The sequence below is a fragment of the Ictidomys tridecemlineatus genome, chromosome 9, assembly GCF_052094955.1.
Source record: "Ictidomys tridecemlineatus isolate mIctTri1 chromosome 9, mIctTri1.hap1, whole genome shotgun sequence".
Classification (NCBI taxonomy): Eukaryota; Metazoa; Chordata; class Mammalia; order Rodentia; family Sciuridae; genus Ictidomys; species Ictidomys tridecemlineatus.
In genome coordinates, this window is record NC_135485.1 from 106,385,458 (window position 1) to 106,405,697 (window position 20,240).

General features: G+C 35.8%; 1 protein-coding gene across 1 annotated transcript; it reads right to left on the bottom strand.

Moving 5' to 3' along the window:
* Positions 1 to 972: 972 nt before the first annotated feature.
* Pdha2 (pyruvate dehydrogenase E1 subunit alpha 2) lies at positions 973 to 2,128 on the bottom strand. Its single transcript, XM_013364375.3, is given in 3 exon segments — positions 973 to 1,247; positions 1,250 to 1,367; positions 1,370 to 2,128. Coding segments are annotated over 3 exon segments (1,152 nt in total).
* Positions 2,129 to 20,240: the final 18,112 nt, after the last annotated feature.

Below are 20,240 nucleotides of genomic sequence, written 5' to 3' on the forward strand. Positions count from 1 at the left end.
ATCTTTATATCTTCATTTTTTCAGGCTGACACTCACCAGGATGCTTCTTTTATTTTTTTTAAACATTGTTTTTAGTTGTATGTAGATGGATGCAATAACTTTATTTTCCTTTGTTTCTTTTTATGTGGTGCTGAGGATAGAACCCAGGGCCTCATGTGTGCAAGGCAAGTGCTCTACCACTGAGCTATAACCCTGGCCCAGGATGCCTTTTTTAAATCCAGAACACGTAATGGTGTGAAAGGACTGTAAAATAAGGGCAACTTTAACATGACGATTTAAGAAAAATGAAATTTCCTCTAGTTGTTTTTTGTTTTTGTTTTTCCTTTAAACTAGGACACTAATAATGTTGTAACCGAATAAAATAGTATTGAAAAAATGTGCTTGTTCTCACTCCCCCACCCCATTAAATATCATATTTCACTGGAAAAATGTAATCGTTGTTATTACATATACATGCTTGCTATGTTAATAAATAGTGTTGTTGGTTAATTCAAGTAAACTGTTGCAAGTGGCAGAGCAGAAGTCATGAGTGGCTCAATGTGACCAGCCCTAACTCAGCATAGTGACTTTACACACAAAGTCATGGTAGGGGGAGCAGGCATCAAAGAACAGATTTTCCTTTAAATAAGCATTTTTATTAAAATAATACAAAGCTAAATCAAATAAAACTATTACAACAATAATTTGTGAAGTTAATCTTCTATTTTTCCTGTTTTAGGCCTGTATACATTTAAAATAACCTAAAAGATATTCATACACTAAAAGAATTACCATATAGTATCTTTTAATGCAATAATATACAAATTGAACTTTCCTTTTCATGGACTATCTTTTAGTCTCTCTGTTAATCTTTTAATAAAAATTTTAAAAACTTTTGTTTTATAGTTTTTTATTCCTCTTTTAATAAAGTTGAGGACATAGGTGCTTAAAGTTAATCACGCATGCTCCACTGGAGGATTAACAAATTTACTCTTAACTGATGGACTTCAACTTGATCCATTGATTTGGACCACGAGTTTCACAAGGTGAGTTACTGTTGTCAAGATGGAAGCCTAATTCACCCAAAGGTGATTCCGGATCAGTTATAGCAAACTGGGCTGGCTCCTCAACTTGTTTCTTCATGTTAGCTTCGATTTCCATCAACTCGTCCATACTGGTGAGCTTGTCCTTTACCATTGTCTCCTGGAGAAGCAAAATAGGGTCCTATTGACTTCTTACCTTCTGAACTTCTTCCCGTGTGCAGTACTGAGTCCTGGATCACTTGTACCATGGTCATGATAACGGCAGGTCTGCAACTCCATCAGTATAGGCCCATTTCCAGATCTACGGTAGTCAGCAACAAACTTTGTCGCCTCCCAAACACACTTCGAATGTCCAGCCCATCTACCCACAGCCCAGGCATAAAATTGTCTCTCTTGTAATATTCCGTGTTGGCTGATGCTCTCTCAACAGATGTCCCCAATCCATAGAGACGATTCTCACAGATGAGAACACAGAGTAATTTCCACAAGGCTGCCACATTGTGTGCTTCTGCTATCTGGCCCTGATTAGCAGCACCATCCCCATATAAAATCAAACAGATCTCATCGTTTCCCACATGGTTACAGGCCAGGGCGACACCAGCTCCTAGGGGCACCTGCGCCCCCACAATGCCATTGCCCCCATAGAACTTACTGGAATACAAGTGCATGCAGCCTCACTTTTCTTTAGCACAACCTCCTCTTGGAGCAGTCAGATCTGCCAGAACAGATCCCATGCTAAGTCCCCAGGTGTAGCCTATGCCATGATAGGATGTGATGACATGATCCGAGGGCTTTATTCCTGCCTCAAGCCCCACGTAGCAAGCTTCCTGACCCTCACACAAGTGACACAAACCGTAAATACATTTCTGTTTATACAGCTGATCAGTTCCCCTGCGGGAAACCACCTGCATTGTCCTGTCGTATTCGGTCCCATCCTCCCTGGTGAGTACTGTTGCTACAGGAGGACCCTCTTCCAACCCCTAAAGATCACAGCTCTTAATTTCAAACGTAACTTCTTTTGAAAAGTTACAAGAAGCCAGCAGCCCTCTGCAAGCCAGCTTCTGAGTGAGCCCTGACAGCACGTGGGACACCGTGGTGGCCAGCATCTTCCTCCTGGTAGCAATGGAGCTGGGCTGCTGTGGCTCACTACCAGCCCAGGGGCTGGCGGGTGGGCAGGCTGGATTGCATCTCCTTCTGGGCCCAGTGTACAGGGTGCCACCATCATGGCACCAATGCAGCGGGGACCGAGGCCTACTGGGCGCTGAGCTGCTTGTGTTGACTGCATCGTGCAGTCCCACGCTACTGTAAAATCAGACAGAAGGTCGCTGCTTCTGCTTGAAGATTTGGCCTCAGGGGCGCAGATGCTAATTATCACCACCTTCATTGTTAAACTGGGATCATCTCAGTCCCTCTTCCCTGTTCAACTCCACAGCATCCAGCATTGCTCCTCAAAGTTTCTCTTCATGGATGGACTACTCAAGAAGGACAAATTCAGTCCCTAAAACACACAAGAGGCTGGATCAAAAATCTATCATCTTAGGAAGAGTTTTGAAAAGCCTTGTTTTTGATGTTTAAAATACACGTGAATATTTTATCCTACTCCATAATATGCCATACAGATTTTAATTAAAGGGTCTAAATTTTTAATAGTTCAAATGACTTTTCAAAACAACCTAAAAAATCCACTGTAAAAAAAAAAAAATCTAGTGCTCCTAAATAATATGCTTTTAACACCTGCCTCACCTGGGGGTGCAGGGAGTGTACACAAACCTCAGCCTGAAAATAAGGGTCTAATTCCAATAATAATCTTTGCATATGAATCTGAAATAATATAATAATCTGGAATAGGAATAATACAGTATAGGAAAATAGGAAAAATTGAGGCAAGGATGAGATGCAGACTCTGGTAAAAGTCTGGTGCATATACGATGCACCCATTTTCCTTATCCTTTTAAGGAATTCTGAAAGCATTTCAGTTCTATCCTTATTTTTTACTATCTTTTTGTTGTTGTTTCAGGATTTTTCTTCAATATGTCTCAAACAAGTTCCCATAGACTTAATGGCATTGTTTTTTGGGTGTTTGGTTGATTGGGTTTTGTTTTCATCTTTGTTTTTCCTTTTATAGCAATCTAAATTAGACCAGCCTTATCTGGGGAATGGAGAAGCATGCTCTTATAATGCCTTTTTTTTTTTTTTTGTAGTAACAATAGCAAGTGCAACTTCTCAGAAAGTGATCCATGAAATGAAATGTAGTTTGAATTAATTGCAAGAGAGCAAAAATTTGCTCAAACCACTAACAGTTTAATCATAAGGCAGAAAAATTCTTAGGCCCGGTGTTGTAAAGGTATTATTTTATTTGTTGTGTTTTTTTTCTAACAAGGTGATATTATATCCCAATAAGACAACTGTAATCAGGGATCTTATTTGGGTAAGAATATTAAACAATTCTCCTTAATATGTTTTTTCTGTTTTATATCCATTGACTATTTTTAAATTATAAATTCTTATCCAAATTTCCCTATTAAACATTTAAAGCAGTTGTCTTCCTTATATCTAGTCACAACTTTTACTTGGGGCACTTCTTTTGGTATTCAGGCAAGGAGAAGAAAATAGCTTGTTAAAAAGTTATGATGCCTCTTAATACTGGATCCTCTTCCCATTTCCAATGGGCCTCATCTTTTACTCCATTTAAAATTCAACTGTTGGAATTTGTGGTCTTGCTGTGTTGTTTGCTCCCTCTTTGATAGTTAGCCTGTCTCTGCTGTTCTCTTTCATTCCTGCAGGTATTGGCGATCTCCGGGGAGCATTATCTCCATAAGAATGAGAAAAATGACACTGCTGGATGGACCAGCAGTGTTAATGGGTCACTGAGTGACAGCTGAGCCTTCTCTCAGAGGCATCAGCCAGGCTAGTGCTGCCAGGAACACAAGAGCTATAGAGTAAAGTGTGCCAATTTAATCTTGTCACATGTAGCCTGGGCTGCAAAGATAGAGCTCTCCTTAAAAGCCCAGTGTGACAAGGCTAAAGCCGACTTATGACAGAGGAGAACATGCAAAGATGCTAATTTGAAAATATCTGTACTACAGGTTCCCTAAGAAGATGGCCTTTTTAGGCAACAGGCTCCAAATAATAAAATGTGAAACTTCCAGGAACCTCTTGGAAGGTTTTGCTCCATATATCCCTAATTCAACTTAAAGATAGGTGACTGAAACCGAACTTGCAGATTTTGATGTTGAAGTATTTCGGTTAAACTGAATAATCATGGTAGTGGATTGTGGATTTTTATTTCTGTCTTCCCAAATGCAGCCACATTTTCAAAGTAAAAGTGAGATTTCCAGACATCAGTGCAAAATTTCAAAACTGGCCAAGGATATCCTAAACTGTTGATCTCTCCTCTTGTATCCTCCCAACTGGACAGGATACATACTCCACATGGGCAACAGACAAATGATAGTGTTCTTTTCTTCAAATAATTCATTTTTCATCTTGTCATGGTTCAATACCAAGTTTATTACTAAACAGAACTAAGAAGTCATCTACATGTTCACCACTGAAATGTTGTTTGCAATTACAATTCCTCATAAATTCTAAGTTTTTAATTAATGCCAAGTCTTACATTTAATCTGCTTGAAATTAAAGGAAAGCAGATGAGTACTTTTATAAGGCCAATGACAGACTTTATATTTAATTAATAAAAAACCTAATAAAAGTAGAGCCAGTGATTATAGTAGCAGTCATTCATGCCAGTGTGACAGCATTTCACATTTCATGTCTGATGCTTGATCCTACAGGGGCATTTCTGAATTTATCTTAAAAGTGTCACTCCCCCTGCATTAGTAGCAATAAAATACTTTTTAATAACAGGCAAGGGTATGTTGGAAAAAAGAACAGCTAGCATATTTGAAAGATATTTACATTTCTCCAGTAAGAATTGCACTTTTCACCAAATGTTTAAAAAGCTGCTAAAGAGTGAATATGTTCTAGATAAATAATATCAGATCTCACTCTTATTATATGATTAGCAGTAATGTATTTTTTCATAGTTCTAAGATTTGACAATTAAAAGTAATGAGTAAGAACTTGGTGTAAAAAATTAAGAGTTATATATAACTCAGAAAGGATTTTTTCCCATTTGGTCTATTACTTTATCTCTCTTGGAGAAAAGGGAAAATGTCAGTATCATATATTTTACAAAATAATGACAATCAGACAAGGTTCCACTCTAAAGTTACAATAAAGAAGGTTACTCCGGAACATTGGAGAGCCTTAGGAAAAAAATACATATTTTTTTTCTGCTTCTCCTCATGCCCACCATATTTTAAGTATCATTAAGTAAAAATTCAGGATAAATTACCAGGTAGAGAGGACTGGATTGGAAATAAGAAGAAAATAGGGAGTGTTCCTGATTCTAAGTGGATAATGATGGAGTGATTAAAAGAACAATATTGAGTTAATTTTTGAAGCACTGATGGGGTTACCTTCGTTCTCCTGTGGATGACCACAGTGATCCATAAGTCCTCACACTAAAAGTACCCAATCAGTTATCCTAGAGTTGGGGACCCAGGTATAGCAGATATGACAAAAGAGACCAAAATATAAAACTATAAAGAAAGAAAACTCCCAAGCATTCAGCAACCCATATTAAAGCTGTAGCTGAATGTGATCAAGTAACATAAGAAATAAAATTTCATGTATGTAATCTGATATCAAGATTTGCTATGCTCTAGTGTCTCAAAGGGTAGAAGAGTTATGGAGGACTCAAAAGTTTTGAACTGATTTCTGCTCTGAATTTTGAATGATTTTGTAAAGGCATAATTCTTATTCGAAATAAAAATCAGTAACTCAATAAATGTTCCTGAAAAATCAGAGCAATTTTTAAGAAAATTCAAGTCAGATTTAAAATTTGTATACTTGTTTCAAAGTGTTTTATTCATCAGATTTTAATTCTCACTTAAAACTCCAGGTCTCAAAATTTTATTCTGCAAATAAATATACACTTATCCCTAGTAACCTTGATTTTAATAGCAATAAAGTATATATCAAATGTGATGGTGAAATAAGGGCTTCTCTTCCATGTGCAACCAGTCTTTTGTAATATATTAGTTTCCCTTTAACTGTACCATTTTATATTTTCTTTATAAATGCCTTTCCACACTTCTTCCTTCTAATGACATTGAGTAGAATATTACTAGTTTTTAACATCAGTGAACCCATTTGATAACATAATTAACACATTTATTTCCTTTGATTTGGCTTCTTTGGAGACAACCTAAGAGTCACTGACATAGGTTTAAATAGAAAAGAAGAAAAGATTGGCAAAATTCCAAGGTGCTGCTGCCCTCTAGAAGGAAGTTTGAGCAGTGCACTTGACCAAAGCAGACAAATCTGAAGAAACAGAGGAAGAGAACAGATTGTGTGCCCCTCTTTAAATACAATTTACTCCTGACCACATCTTGATTTTCTTTGCCCTATCCTGTGCTAAGCTATGGTACAATACTACCTATCATGTTCTAAACTTGAATGGTAATAGATTCCATCCCATAGATTCAGAAGAGACTCCTGTATGTATTTGAATGTGTACAGACATGCCAGCAAATTTTTTTCTTGGCAAAATATTTTGAATAATGAAGATAAAATTTTAGCTTTTATATGTATTAATTTCAGGTTTAAGGCATTGTTGTAAATATTTCCAGGCCCATGTACTAGATGTATAATTTTATAAAAACTTGACACCACAGTATCTGCATGAAATTTTACTACCACATTTTGTGCAAAACATTGCATCTCTTTGCTCTAGCAATGAAGTTAACAACATTTTCCCATTTTACGCTTACAGTGTCCAGTAAGGCAGTTATTCTCATTCCAATTTTCACATGAGGAAACTGAGGCCTAGGAAGTTCAGGTGATAGACAAAATTTATAAACTTAGTAAAAGAAAACCAGCAAAAATATTTAACATCCCTTATTCATCAAGCACACCTGAACTACTTTCCTGTATATGTCCTCTTTTGTATTAAATAGTAAATGTAAAATAAAGACACACAATAAAATCCCCCTTTTCCTGGGAATTTTTCCTTAATCCAGGTCATATGGAGGTGTTATACTGTGAGCCCTCCTGCATTTCTGGCATTGACTAGAGAAAAGGACACATCAACATTGAATGACAGAGGAAAGCGACACATGAGCAGCTGTTATAGAGGCAATAAAACTAATGCATTGCATTCCATGCAATGGTTACAATGACAGTTTGTCTTTATTAGGATCAATGATGAACAAATTAAAAATAGAGTCCTGTCAAACTGAAACATACAAAACAGAACACTCTAATTTTGTAAAGTTGCGTTGTCTCCTTTAATTTGGTAATATAGCAAAAGCTGAAAAGGCACACTGGGACATATGAAAACCAGAATCCCATAATTATGCAATACATTATGAATATGAATGCAGTTTCTCCAAGCAACCTAAGACAATGCAGTAGATGGTTTATGGAGCTTTTCGTGCGTGAGAACCTTTCTGTTCCCACGGACCCACTGTGCTTCTAGATTCTAAGATATTTCCATAGTACCAACACTGTAAATCTAAAAGGACACCACAGGGGAGCCTCAAAGCCAATTTTAAATTAGAGGCCCAATAGTCATTTGCGTTGGTAAATAAGAGAGTATGCAAGACGGGTTTTTAAGCTCAAACATGTGAGTCACTCATCAAAAGGATCATATTCAGACAGCGAGATTGTTTGGGATTCTTAAAAGAATTAACAAGCTCATGTCACAGGGCTGTCAGAGCCACCAGCAGGCCAGGCTGCTTCCATTCTCTTGTGACCCAAATACTGCACTAAAATCTATGTATTTCTCCAGTAGCTTTTAAGCAGACTTTATACCCAATTAGCCCTCTTCTCACCTTATGCTATGATTTAAAAAAAAAAAATTATCATCTATTTATAAAAATGCATTACAAGTTGTCCAAGGGATTTTCCTTATTTTTACAGTTCCCCCAGCCCTGCCCATATTTTACAGACTACATAGAATTCCCACTGATGAGAGGAGAAATAAACTCTCTGAGGTTAGTAGGCCCAGTAACCACCAGCCACGTCCTCAGGTCTTGCACGTAATTCATGGAGAACCAAAATCTTATCTTCTGATGTAGAGCTTCTGGCCTGCACATACCAAGCTGCTCCCTGGCCACAGCTGTCTGCCTCTTGAAGAAGTTTTAACATCTATCAGAAATTCCTTCCGGCTAATCTCCTCAGCAGAGGAGGAATTCTCTTATCTGGAAATCTAACCCCTCAGCCTTTGCTACAGAACCTTCTATTCCCTCATAATGAGATACTGTTCTCACTCATACTCTCCCCACTCCCCACACCCCCACCGGAGAATCATCAATTTTGTCTTCTCCTTTGACTTTCTTTCATGCTCAAATTTCCTCAAGTCTGAAAGAAGACACCAGAGAGTCCTCATTGACTCTTTTAATCTCATCCTACATTATTCCTTTTATCTAGTCCAGCTCCACAAATATGCAGCCTGCACCCACCATCTCCATTTACTTTCCTCTAATTGCTGCCATATGCTTCTGCAATCTGTGTCATCAACAATGAACTGAAATTTCTCACATCAAGGACTTGGTTAAATTTAATGACAACCTTAGTATTATCAGTCTTTGGAACTCTCCACCAAGTCTTTGTCCATGGATATTCTCTTACTCTAACTTCAAAAAAAAAAATATATATATATATATATATATATACACATATATATTTTCTTATGCTGCTAATGCCCCAGACTTTACTTCCTAATATGTAAATTTGGTCCCAAAAAAGTAAATGCAGGTCTAAAGCTGAATGAAATGTGTTCTATTCTTGCCACCTTAAATGATTACCCGCAGGGATTCATGGGTTTATCAGTTTAATTCTCACCACCAGGGAGATGTCAATTCTATTTTCAACATGAACTTCCATTCACTCTTACTATTGTACCAGAAAGATGTATTTTAAAGGCTTTTATCTATTTAAACTTGAAAAGTTCTAAAAATAGGTATTTCCAACTTTCTCCCCACTTAAAAGAAAAATAGCTTCTCTCTTTTTTTTTTTTGTTATTATCAGAGACCTATTTCTGGTTCATAAAGTTAACATATACCTTGATATAGTATCCTTTTAAAATTCTATACTAGGGCTGGGTTTGTGGCACAGTGGTGGAGTGCTTGCCTAGCATGTGTAAGGCCATGGGTTCGATCCTCAGCACCACATGGAAGTACATAAAATAAAGGTCCATTAACAACTAAAACATTTAAAAATTCAATACTGTAAAAGCAAAAATAAAAACAAAACCAAAAAACTCACCAAAACTTAAATGCTATTAAATTTGATCTGTTTTTAAAATTTTTCTGATATAATTAAGATTTAGTTTACATTTTTATAATTCTTGACGTTTTTTCTCTTAGCATCATATTATACCTATTTTCAAAATCACCAAAAGTTATTTAAAAGTTTGTTTCAATTGCTACAAAAAATCTTCATTTTATGAATATAATTCACATTATTTAATATAATATAAATATTCTCCTGTGACTGAACACTTGGGTTATTAATGAGTTTATACTATTTGTCAAGCACTGTGTATTAGTGAATATATTGATTTGTTGAATTCAGTTTGTAATGTTCTTACACAAATGTTTAATATTTTCAGTGTATGCACTCTTTTTCCATTTTTATTTACATGTAATTATATACTTAGATACTATTCTTAACTGCTTACTGTTTTGTTTTATGGCTTTAATTTTTGAAACATCAGGAATTATTGGATAATAAGAGTGGTGACATCAAAATTTCATGTTGTCCACTTGGTTCTTGCCACTTCATGTATCAAGTAGTATGCGTCTATATTGTTTGTGGATGCTCACTTCACAACTATATATACATCTACATCTTCATACATTACTTTTTTCTAGTGTCTTTAGCTTTATTATCTGTTGGTTGTTTCCTATATGATCACTTTACAGTTTTCATTTTTATAGCATCATATAAATACATGTTGGAAGCTAGGCATGGTGGCCTGTAATGCCTGCCACTCAGGAGACTGAGGCAAGGAAGATCACAAGTCTGAGATCAGCCTGGACAACTTAGGTTGGCTCTGTCTCAAACAAATATAAAAGAGTTAGGGATGTAATTTAGTGGTAGAGCATCCTTGGTTCTATCCTCAGTACCACAAAGTAGTAAAAAAGAGAGAGAGAGAGAGAGAGAAAGAAAGAAAGAACAATTATATCTTTAATAGAACAAGCCCTTTCTCACGATCTTTTTCTAAAAAAAAACCCTTGAAGACTTTATAGCGTATATGCTATTTAATATGAAGACCAGAATGATTTTTTATTAAAGTAAGAAATAACTTGGAACATGGATTAGAATTGCATTAAACACATTAAAATATTAGAAAGGATTCTATCTTTACAATACTTAGTTTTGCCATCCAAGATATGCAACTCTACTCAACAATTTTGTAAATTGATATCATGTGGTTTTCCTTATGAATGTCTTATACATTGCAAAGTCATTTCTCCACTTGGGTGATGGTACTTTTAATAGACAATTATTTATTGACTTCTCCCTACATTCCAAGCACTTTGCTAAGCAGATTGCAAGTAATATTTTATATAACTGTCTCCCCAATCCTATCACATAGATAAGATTGCCTTACTTATTGTTACTGATAAGAAAACCAATGCTTTAATAGCAAGTATTTCCAGGAACCAGAGACAGTAAGTGATAGAAACTAGACTCAAATCCAGATCTATTTTCACAGCTTCTAATGTTTCATTATAAAGTTATCTCTGAGACAGAAAAAAATGTATTTTGAAAAGAAAAATTTTCAAGTTTAATTTTAAGTCATTTAAAAAATATGTAAAATTTATCAACCATTATTTCAGTATTTATTGAGATAGTCATTTCAGATATTTTCATTTAACTTATGGATATGTTGATATTCTAGCCCATCCCTAGAGGGGATGGGATCCCAGGAACTCACACAAAATATGTATTTTTGTTAAATGCCAAAGTGCATTACAAAATCTCTGGGTCTATGTAGGATCTAATGATTTATGGATACTTATTTATAAGAAGGAATAGATAAGAGATAACATATATATTTATTGCCCAATTAGAGTTTGGGAAAATAATATGTTCAATACAGTCTATTTCTGTCCATTTTTACTTGTTATTCATTGCCAAATGCATGTCTATCTTATTTTATATCTGCTTTCTCAAGAAAGAAATAGTGTTTGTTATTTATCACCAGTGTTTCTCCAGAATTTGTTTGCATTGAAACAATACAGGGTCTCTTGAATCTACAGTTGACTAATACCAATTATTTAACACTGACTATAAAATTACTCATTATGTGGCAACATGCATCCTGCTTCCCTTGAACACTAGGTTCTCAAAACTTATGGCTCTGCTATTTTGATGATGATGACAAATACAAGTCCTGTCCATACAAACATAAGTCTTACACATAGTATGTAGGAAAAGTAAATGATAATTCATTATTAGTTTAGCTATAGGACATTTTTATAATTTACCTGAATTTTTAAATTTTATAATTATAATTTACCTATTGAATAAATGTAGTAAAACAACAACAACCAATCACATTGTAAGAAAACAATTATTTTAGTCACATTTTTTCTTGAGCACTTAGGCTATGCACCATATTCCAGAATGTGATTTATTTTCATGTCAGTTAACTCTTGCCTTCTGCACATATTACAGTTTGGATGTAGTGTGCACTCAACAATGTTGAAATTTAGTTGTCAAACTACCAGTTTGAGGAGGTAAGTTTTTTATATTCTTAATTATTTTTTATTTTTTAGTTGTTGATGTACGTTTATTATTTATTTATTTATATGCAGTGCTGAGGATTGAACCCAACGCCCATGCATCACACATGCTAGGTGAGTGCTCTGCCACTGAGCCACAATGCCAGCCCTGAGGTAGGGTTCTTAAGAGAGATTAATGTCTATCTTGCAAGACTGGATTATTCCTCGAAGAAATTGATTAGTCTTGCAAAAAATGAGTAGTTACAAAGTAGGTCAACTCCTTTTTCCCTCCTAGTTCATGCAAATTTGTCTCACTGTTTGCTTTCACCATGTTAGTATGAGGACCTTTCCAGGCATGACCATTCAATCTTTAATTTCTCTGCCTCCAAAAATGTGATTTAAATAAACCTCTTTTCTATAAAAATTAGCTAATCTTAGGTATTCTGTTATCACAACAGGAAGTGGAATCAGGCAGCATATTCCCACTGGTGAAAAGGGTGATAGAAGTGAGAAGAGCACTCCTATTCTTACAAGGAATGGATTTTCCTCCTGTTTCACAGCTCAAGAACAACAATGAAAACCACAATGTTATATCAATAGAAGCAAAAGAGGAAATCTATAAGAAGGGCCTGATGGCTTGTGTATCAATAATCTCTTAAGTGCTAGGAGGAGATAGGAAGTTTATATAAAAGAAGCCTACTTGACATGGGGAGTAAGGGATTGACTGTCCTAGCTACCAAATTGTTTATGATAGGTTCATGGTATAAGGGATGCCTGCTGCCACCTGAGCCCTCTTTGAGTGCTATAGACTGGAGGCAGCACCATGGTCATAATACTTGTGTGAGAGCCATTCCCTACTTAATGCTCAAACCTAAGAATCTATGCTGAATTAATCCAAAACTCATCAGGCCAAAAGTCTTGATTTTTTCATGTAAATGAGAGCCACACAAAACTGAGATATCAGCACAATTCTGGTATCTCAATATTGCATACTCTCAACAGAGTGGCTGATGTGAGTGATATATTTCTCAGGACACTTACATGGATATGGTGCCAGGCATGGGGCCATGGGATGACCAACAGGGAGGTGTCTCAAAGCTCCTCTGAGAATCTGGACTACTCCAAAGTGTCAGAGAATATCCCAAGGAGAAGAAATACATATGCATGTTATTATGATTTGATATGTAGTATCCCCCAAAACCTCTTGTGTGACCCAATGCAAGAAGGCTTAAAGGTGAGATGATTGGGTCATGACAGCCTTAACCCAATCAGAAAAGAAATCTTCTGATGAGGATTAACTGAGTTGTAACTGTAGAAAGAAAGGATGTGGCTGGAGAAGATGGTTCCTTGGGGATATGCCTTTGGGGTATATATTTTGTCCTGGTTCAGTAGAACTCTCTCTTTCTGCTTCCTAATCATCATGTCCTGAGCTGCTTGCTCTATCACACCCTTATCCAATAATGTTGTGCCTGACTCTGAGTCCTGAGGAATGGAGATGGCTGTCAATAGACTGACTAAAACATGTAAATATACTTTCTCACACACAAATGTGTGTGTGTGTGTGTGTTTGTGTGTGTGTGTAGGTATAATCCGAATAAGACACCTATATGCAAGTATATTGTACATATTTTCTAATTATAAATGCTTCTCAAATTTCTGTGATAAATTCAAATGATTAACATTAATTGAACTTACTCATTCACAAATTGCCTAGCCTGATTTCCACAAAAATCTTTTCTATAAAAAAATTCCTGTTTTTGCCAATTATGGTCACATAGTACGAATCTGAATTCCAGAAGTCAGTTTTTCTAATAGCTAGTTCACTGTCATTTTCAATAAATTGCATTTATTTAAGGTCATTTTTTAAAATTTCTCATGTGTTACAATAACAGCTTTTATTATATGTTTAGCTTATGACACTATGTTGAACTTTATCACAGATTATCTAATTCTCACAAGCACACTTTTATGGGGTAATTTTATTATGCCACACACTTTCTCATGGTTAAAAATGAGTTCTATTGAAATTAATATCTTATCCCCCATGTCAAAGTTGTAAATTTTTGGCCAGATTATGAACCAGTTAAGCCTAAGTCCTGACTTTTCACACTTAACCATTGTACACTGGAGAAAGACAAGTAAAAAAGGCAGGCCCTCTGTCTTCAAGAGCCTTAAAGTCTAGGCAGAGGCCCAATCAAATTCCACTACTTTCTGCCTGGGTTGTAAACAAATTGGTGTATCAGATGAAGGATTCAGAAATGGAAGATCAAGTATCACCCTGATCTGTATAGTTTTCACTGGAGAATAGCTTAGTGTGTGAGCACTACTGCTCACCTGATCCCCAATTAAGCAGACTCACCTACTTAGTCACATGTAATGCTGGGCTCAAATGGTTTGGATCATTGAATGGGGAAAGCAAAGAGGAAGACACACAATGTGTTTGATGCTGATTCACAAGAGAGAGAGAGAGGACCTGAACCTGGCACTCAATTTTAATTTCCCAAGTTTGCCATCTGTATAAGTTTTCTGAGTGGGGTACCTGAAAAGATGACAAAAACCCAGAAATGATCTACTCAATCCCAAGTACTAAGGAATTCCTCTTCTTTCTTATACGCCTGTCCAACCTCTCCTCTCCTCCCACCAACCCAATCCTTCCTGCCAGCCCATTGACCTGTTCTCCACCACTGGGGAGCTCCTGTGTCTTCTGCTGCTTTGTTCTCATTGTTTCTAGTTTTTGTCTAGTTTTCTCAGTGGGTGACCCATTTCTCTTAGTATAGTGAGTTCTATAAATTGTTGGTTTGGGGGTTGAAGAAATCTATTAATACTTAGAAATATTTCCCTTCTAAAAATATATACCTAGAAAGTACAAAAGAGTCAACTAATTTTGGGATAAATAATTATATGAATAAAAATGTTAGTTATGAAGTGAGCACACCAAGCATAATAGTTTAAATGCAAAGAAAGGGGATTAATTTTTATAATACTAATAAAAAATAATAGCTAGGAAAATTTTTAGTGAGAAATGTTCTTAATAGGAAGAGATCTAAAACTCCAACAAATAAACAATAAACACATCTGGTTTGCCCATAGGAAGATATTTTAAATATGTGTTTTTCTGTAAATTAATCATTATTGCCTAAAACAAACTAACATACTTGTTGGAGGAAGAGAAGAATAAGGAATTAAGAAAATAGGAGTAAACTTTATCTAAAAATTAACCAAGGAAAAATTTCTAGAGATAACTCCTAGAAAAGATCATTAAAGGAGTAGTCTACCTTATCTTTATTGAAATATTAATAATGGCAAATTAGTTAGTGTATGGTATTTTGTAGAGTAGTAAAGACAAAGTCAAGTAAAAAGTAGATATTCACATACATGAGAACTTAGTATGTTAAAATATATAATAGCATGTTAGTAAGTAAATGGGATTCTGGCATATGGTATTGGGCAAATGAATAACCACACATTAATTTGACTACTTAGTTTGCTATAACTCAAAAACTAACTTCAGTGTCATCCAAATATTAGTTATAAAGAAATAACAATATAAAATTCTAGACAAAATTTTGGACTATAGGAAAAGTATTGACATGAAATCTAGAAACAACAAGGATACAAACAAATTTGATCAAATTGTTTTTAATTATAGGCAAAAAATATGGTAAATTAAGTAAAAATTACCAAGTATGGAAAATATTTGCAATACATGGGAATCAAATATCTAATTACCCTCTACACAAATAACAAATGAAGAAAAGGAATGGAAGGGAAAACAGCAAAGAAGCTAGTTACAGGAAGTTCAATAAAAAGAAATTATCAAGAAAAATTTTAAAATTTCAGCCTCACTCATTATTAAAGACAACACAAACAATGAGACGACATAACACAAACAATGAAACAGTATTTTTATTAATTAATTAATTAATTAATTAATTTGAATTAGGTATACATGACAACAGAATGCATTTTGATTCATTGTGCACAATTGCAGCACAAATTTTCATTCCTCTGTACACGATGTAGTGTCACATCATATGTACAGTCATACATGTACCTAGGGTAATGATGTCCATCTCATTCTACCATCTTTCCTGTTCCCATGTCCCCTCCCCACCCTTCCTTCCCCTTTGCCCATCAAAGTTCCTCCATTTTTCCAATGCCCCTCCTCCTCCCCATTATGGATGAGCATCCACTTATTTAAGTCCTTAGCTTTCCAAAAATTAAATTAAATAATGAACAGTACTCAAAGTATGAAAAACAGATTTCACATACCTGTTGCTGAAAAAGCAAAGTGCTTAATGATTTGGGTATTTATCACTGGACCAATATGTATATTTTTGTTGCTTACTTTTATCAGATTTCTCTCTACTACAGAGAAAGAGTCCAGTCCACATGCAGAGAACTCAGTCTGTTTTGCTCAGAGTTGCAGTGCACTAGCTACTGTGGCACCTGGTGAGTAGTAGGCACTCGGGAAACACGGAAGGAAAGGGTTATATGTCCCTGTAACAATTCTTGTTCTCATCTATAAAGGAAGAAATGGGCAACAAAAATTTGATAAGGAAGCTTTAAGAAAACAAGTCACATGATCCATTGAGAGCAACTGATCTGTTTTAAAGATAAACATCTTGAAAATGTTTTCAATTGGATCAAAATAATGAAATCCAGATTTTTAAGAAGTCAAGAAATAATGGGTTGGTAAAAAGATTTACTAGTTCTTTGAAACTGTACTTTCTGGTAAAATAATAAAAATAAAGCAGTAAGAATAAAACATTAAGAAGGAGCATATGTGAAATAAAAATGTTTTTTTTTAAATGAGACAATGAACATATAAATAGTACTTTGCATTATATCCCATACCTTGCAAGTTCAAATCTTATCTGATACCGAAAGTCTGCAATGTTTATTTGCAATATTTATTTGCTCATGTTTAAAAAGCCCAAGGAACACATGAGTCATAGTGAATGAAAAAGATGTATATAGTTAATTTGTAGTTGAACTGCAAAATATATGAAATTCTAAATAATAGAAGATTTGGGACAAAAATATGCAAATATACATGCCTCCATGTCATTGACGATAAAGTAGAACAATTACAGACAAAAATCTAAAATGAGAATCATACCCAAACAAGAGCAGGTTGTAAATAGAAGCAGAAAACATCAACTATTAAACACTAGTTGCACTTCAGATAGAATCCATAATGCCGAATCAGAGCTTTCGATAAGCAATGTGCTTCCACACCTTTCTCAGTGTATCAATATAGATTATATTGATGGGCTCCAGGGCCTTCATACTTGTGTTTGGGTTTGGCCAACAAGCTTTGGCACAAGGGCATGAAGAAATGACTTGCCCAGTTCCCATCCTTTAGGGTAATCAGAAACACCTGCTTACTGGTTCTGGTCCTCAGTCTTTTCCTAGTAGCTTTGCCAAAAGCAGTTTCCTGTAACCACCCCCCTTGCTCCTCAAGACTAAGGGTGGCACCTCCCACAAGGTCACTGCCTCCCGCCTACTGTCTTTATTAATCTCATCTTCTCTTGGTCATATCATTTGGATCTATGTCCTGCCAGGTATTTGATATCCCAAATCCTGGAAGTATTCTCTTCTAGCCTTTATTATGTTATTTGGTTTCACTTTGGATTTTTTCTTCTTTTCTTTCCTCTTACTCCCTCCCCTTCCTTCCTTCCTTCCTTCCCTTTTTTTCCTTCTTTGCTTCTTTCTTTCTTCCTATCTTTAATACTTAACTCATTGACCGTTATAATAAACCTATGACCAACAGTGACTTTTTCTTTTAAGAAAAAACAATTCTCAATTCACCACTCCTTCTTATCAGGATCTTTCTCAGATTTTGTCCTCAGAAGCCCCTGAAATTACTCACAATATATACCAGTTAAAAGTAGATTTCTGCATGTTTCAAAGAATCCATATTCATAGTTGCTTATATATTAAAATTTTATTATCTCAAGTAGAAGACTTGAGATAATGAAATAATGAAATTTCACTGTCTCAAGAAGAAATTCAGGGTCCTTTCAATTCTCTGGTTCTCTAGCTATAGAAGTTAGCCCTGTCCTGTTCTTCAATTTCAAGGTGGCTGCTAGTTCTCCAACCATCAGATCTGCATTTCAGAGAGCATATAAACAAAGAATTATAAAGGACAAAAAGCAGGTGAAAGTCATATGCCAGATATCTACAGAGTTTTCCTTGAAATTACACAATGTTATTTCTGTGTTTGTTTGACAATTACTGACAAAACCACACTTAAGGAAAGAGCTAGGTAAGCTGGAAAATCTAGTGTTCTCATTAGTCATATAGGTAAAAGAAAGGATTCAGTTATTCAAAAAGAGGAAGAAGATAATGGATTTTGGAATAGATGACTATCCATGTGTCACAGAATAAAATAAATTAATACTAAGTGTACACTTACCAGTGCTAAAATTTTCTACATTCCAAATTATATCTGGTCATCTTTCAGAGGTTTTGCCATGAGATTGAAAGGAGACAATCAGAAATCTGGTAATAAAAGCTGAAACAAATACAAGGACAGGGTGAAAAACCTTTCCTTCAATTTTGGCCAAAGAACAAAAAAGTACCTCAAGATCACCTAAGAAAAAGAGAGTTAGTGGAGGAAGGTATTTAGATTTAGTCTTATTAGAATGCTGGTCAGTTTTGGAGAATGACCTGCAAACTTCTTAAATGAGAAAAACCTCTAGCTAGAGATGAATGTTTGCACCATCCATTTGCCAAGCCAGGGGTAGGTGTCAGGAAAGTCCCACCTGTCAAATGCTCACTCCGTAGCTCTGAAGAAAGCTTAAAAATGGTGGTAGTCACAGTCACAAGGTCTCATTTGTGTGCTTTTTCTTTTATATTCCCAAATCTTTTCACCTCCATTTCCTCTCAGCATTGAGTGTCTATCTACAATTTGGTGCAGCAAAGTGAGGTTTGTCTAGTAACATGGCCACCATCATTTCTTGTGAATCAGTACTTTGGTCTTGTACCTAGTTATTGCTGACACCAATTTTCTACACAGGATTATTGAGAACTAAGAAAACTTCTTCCCAAGAAGTCTTTTCCATTTTACCTTTATACCTGTCCTACCTCGTAAATGCCTTTTGGAGCTAAGTGGAAAGTTTCTGACCTGAAGCTGCTATTGATGCTCCATTTGCAGGGGCCCATGATTCTGCAGACTTTGCCACAGCTCTATTTTTGGCTTTCATAAAGTTCTTCCCAATTCCCCATCGTGACAACACAGGCCATACCTTCAGGCCCGGTTATAATAACCAAATCACCTGAACCACACCCAGCAATTGTTTAAGTGCCTTCCATTCTTGAGTCAGTGGATAAGCTACATTAAATTAAGAATTTTCCTTCCAGGCTTTCCTGCTTGGTCCTGAATTCAGAATGGCATTTGGGGCAGTCAACTCAGTGTTGCTTACCTAGGCTGCTCTCCCAGATGAAGCTTTGCCTCACCTGTGCCTGTTTAGCAGCAGGTCTGTCTGCAGTGTTTTGAGATCTGAAACCAACCACATCATTAAAAGACGGCAGTACTACTGAGGGTCACATTGGCTAATTCTCTCATCCCAGATGAGGACTTTGTCTTTGCTGAGGACCCTGTTGTTTGAGCTCTGCTTGCCAGACAAATTTTTCCTGTCTGCTGGCCCATTTTGCAGCATCAGGTATCTGGATTATAAAAGCTTCACTGGAAAAATACATATGGAAAAACTGTTCGTCTATCCCCCAAAGCAAAGACACACCATGAGTCTTGTTATTTTGCTACATTTTGCTTGTTAATTTTCTCCTTGAAATTTTACTCCCTGTGATTTTTTCCCTAACATCTAGTCTAGCATAAAAATTGAAATGTTGAGTTTTATTATGGGGGGTTAATTGAGAGTTCAAAAAGGGATATTTCAGGGAAGTCAACTTCTATTATGGGCAGAAGATGAGGTTTAATAAGGAAATCAAATGAACTTGCAGATTTTACTCTCTGTTAGGCAGACTAACCCACCAACACCCAAGCAATGCTGTGAAGTTTCCCACAAGGAGGAGCAGGATGGTAGGCAGCACATTATCAAGGGAGAAGGAAAGCTGAACAGGATCCCTGGGTTGTATTTTCTAAATTTGTAAATCCAATAAGTCCTTCCCTTCCCATGAATCAAAATGAGTAAAGGAAGAACAGCGATAGAGCTCAGGAGTACTATACTTTTTGAATTCTCTTTATGTAAAAAATAACAGAAATAAAGATCTCTGTCAGTGGTTCAATAATTTTATTTGCCCTGATATAAAAGGATCAATAAAATTATATATCTAAAATTACAGTCAGGTAGAGATCAGGAAGCTAACAGAACTTTTAACAAGAGAACAATCTATTTTCTTGATTAGTATTTCTCAATGGACAGTACTTCTCAATGTACTACTTGCATTTTGA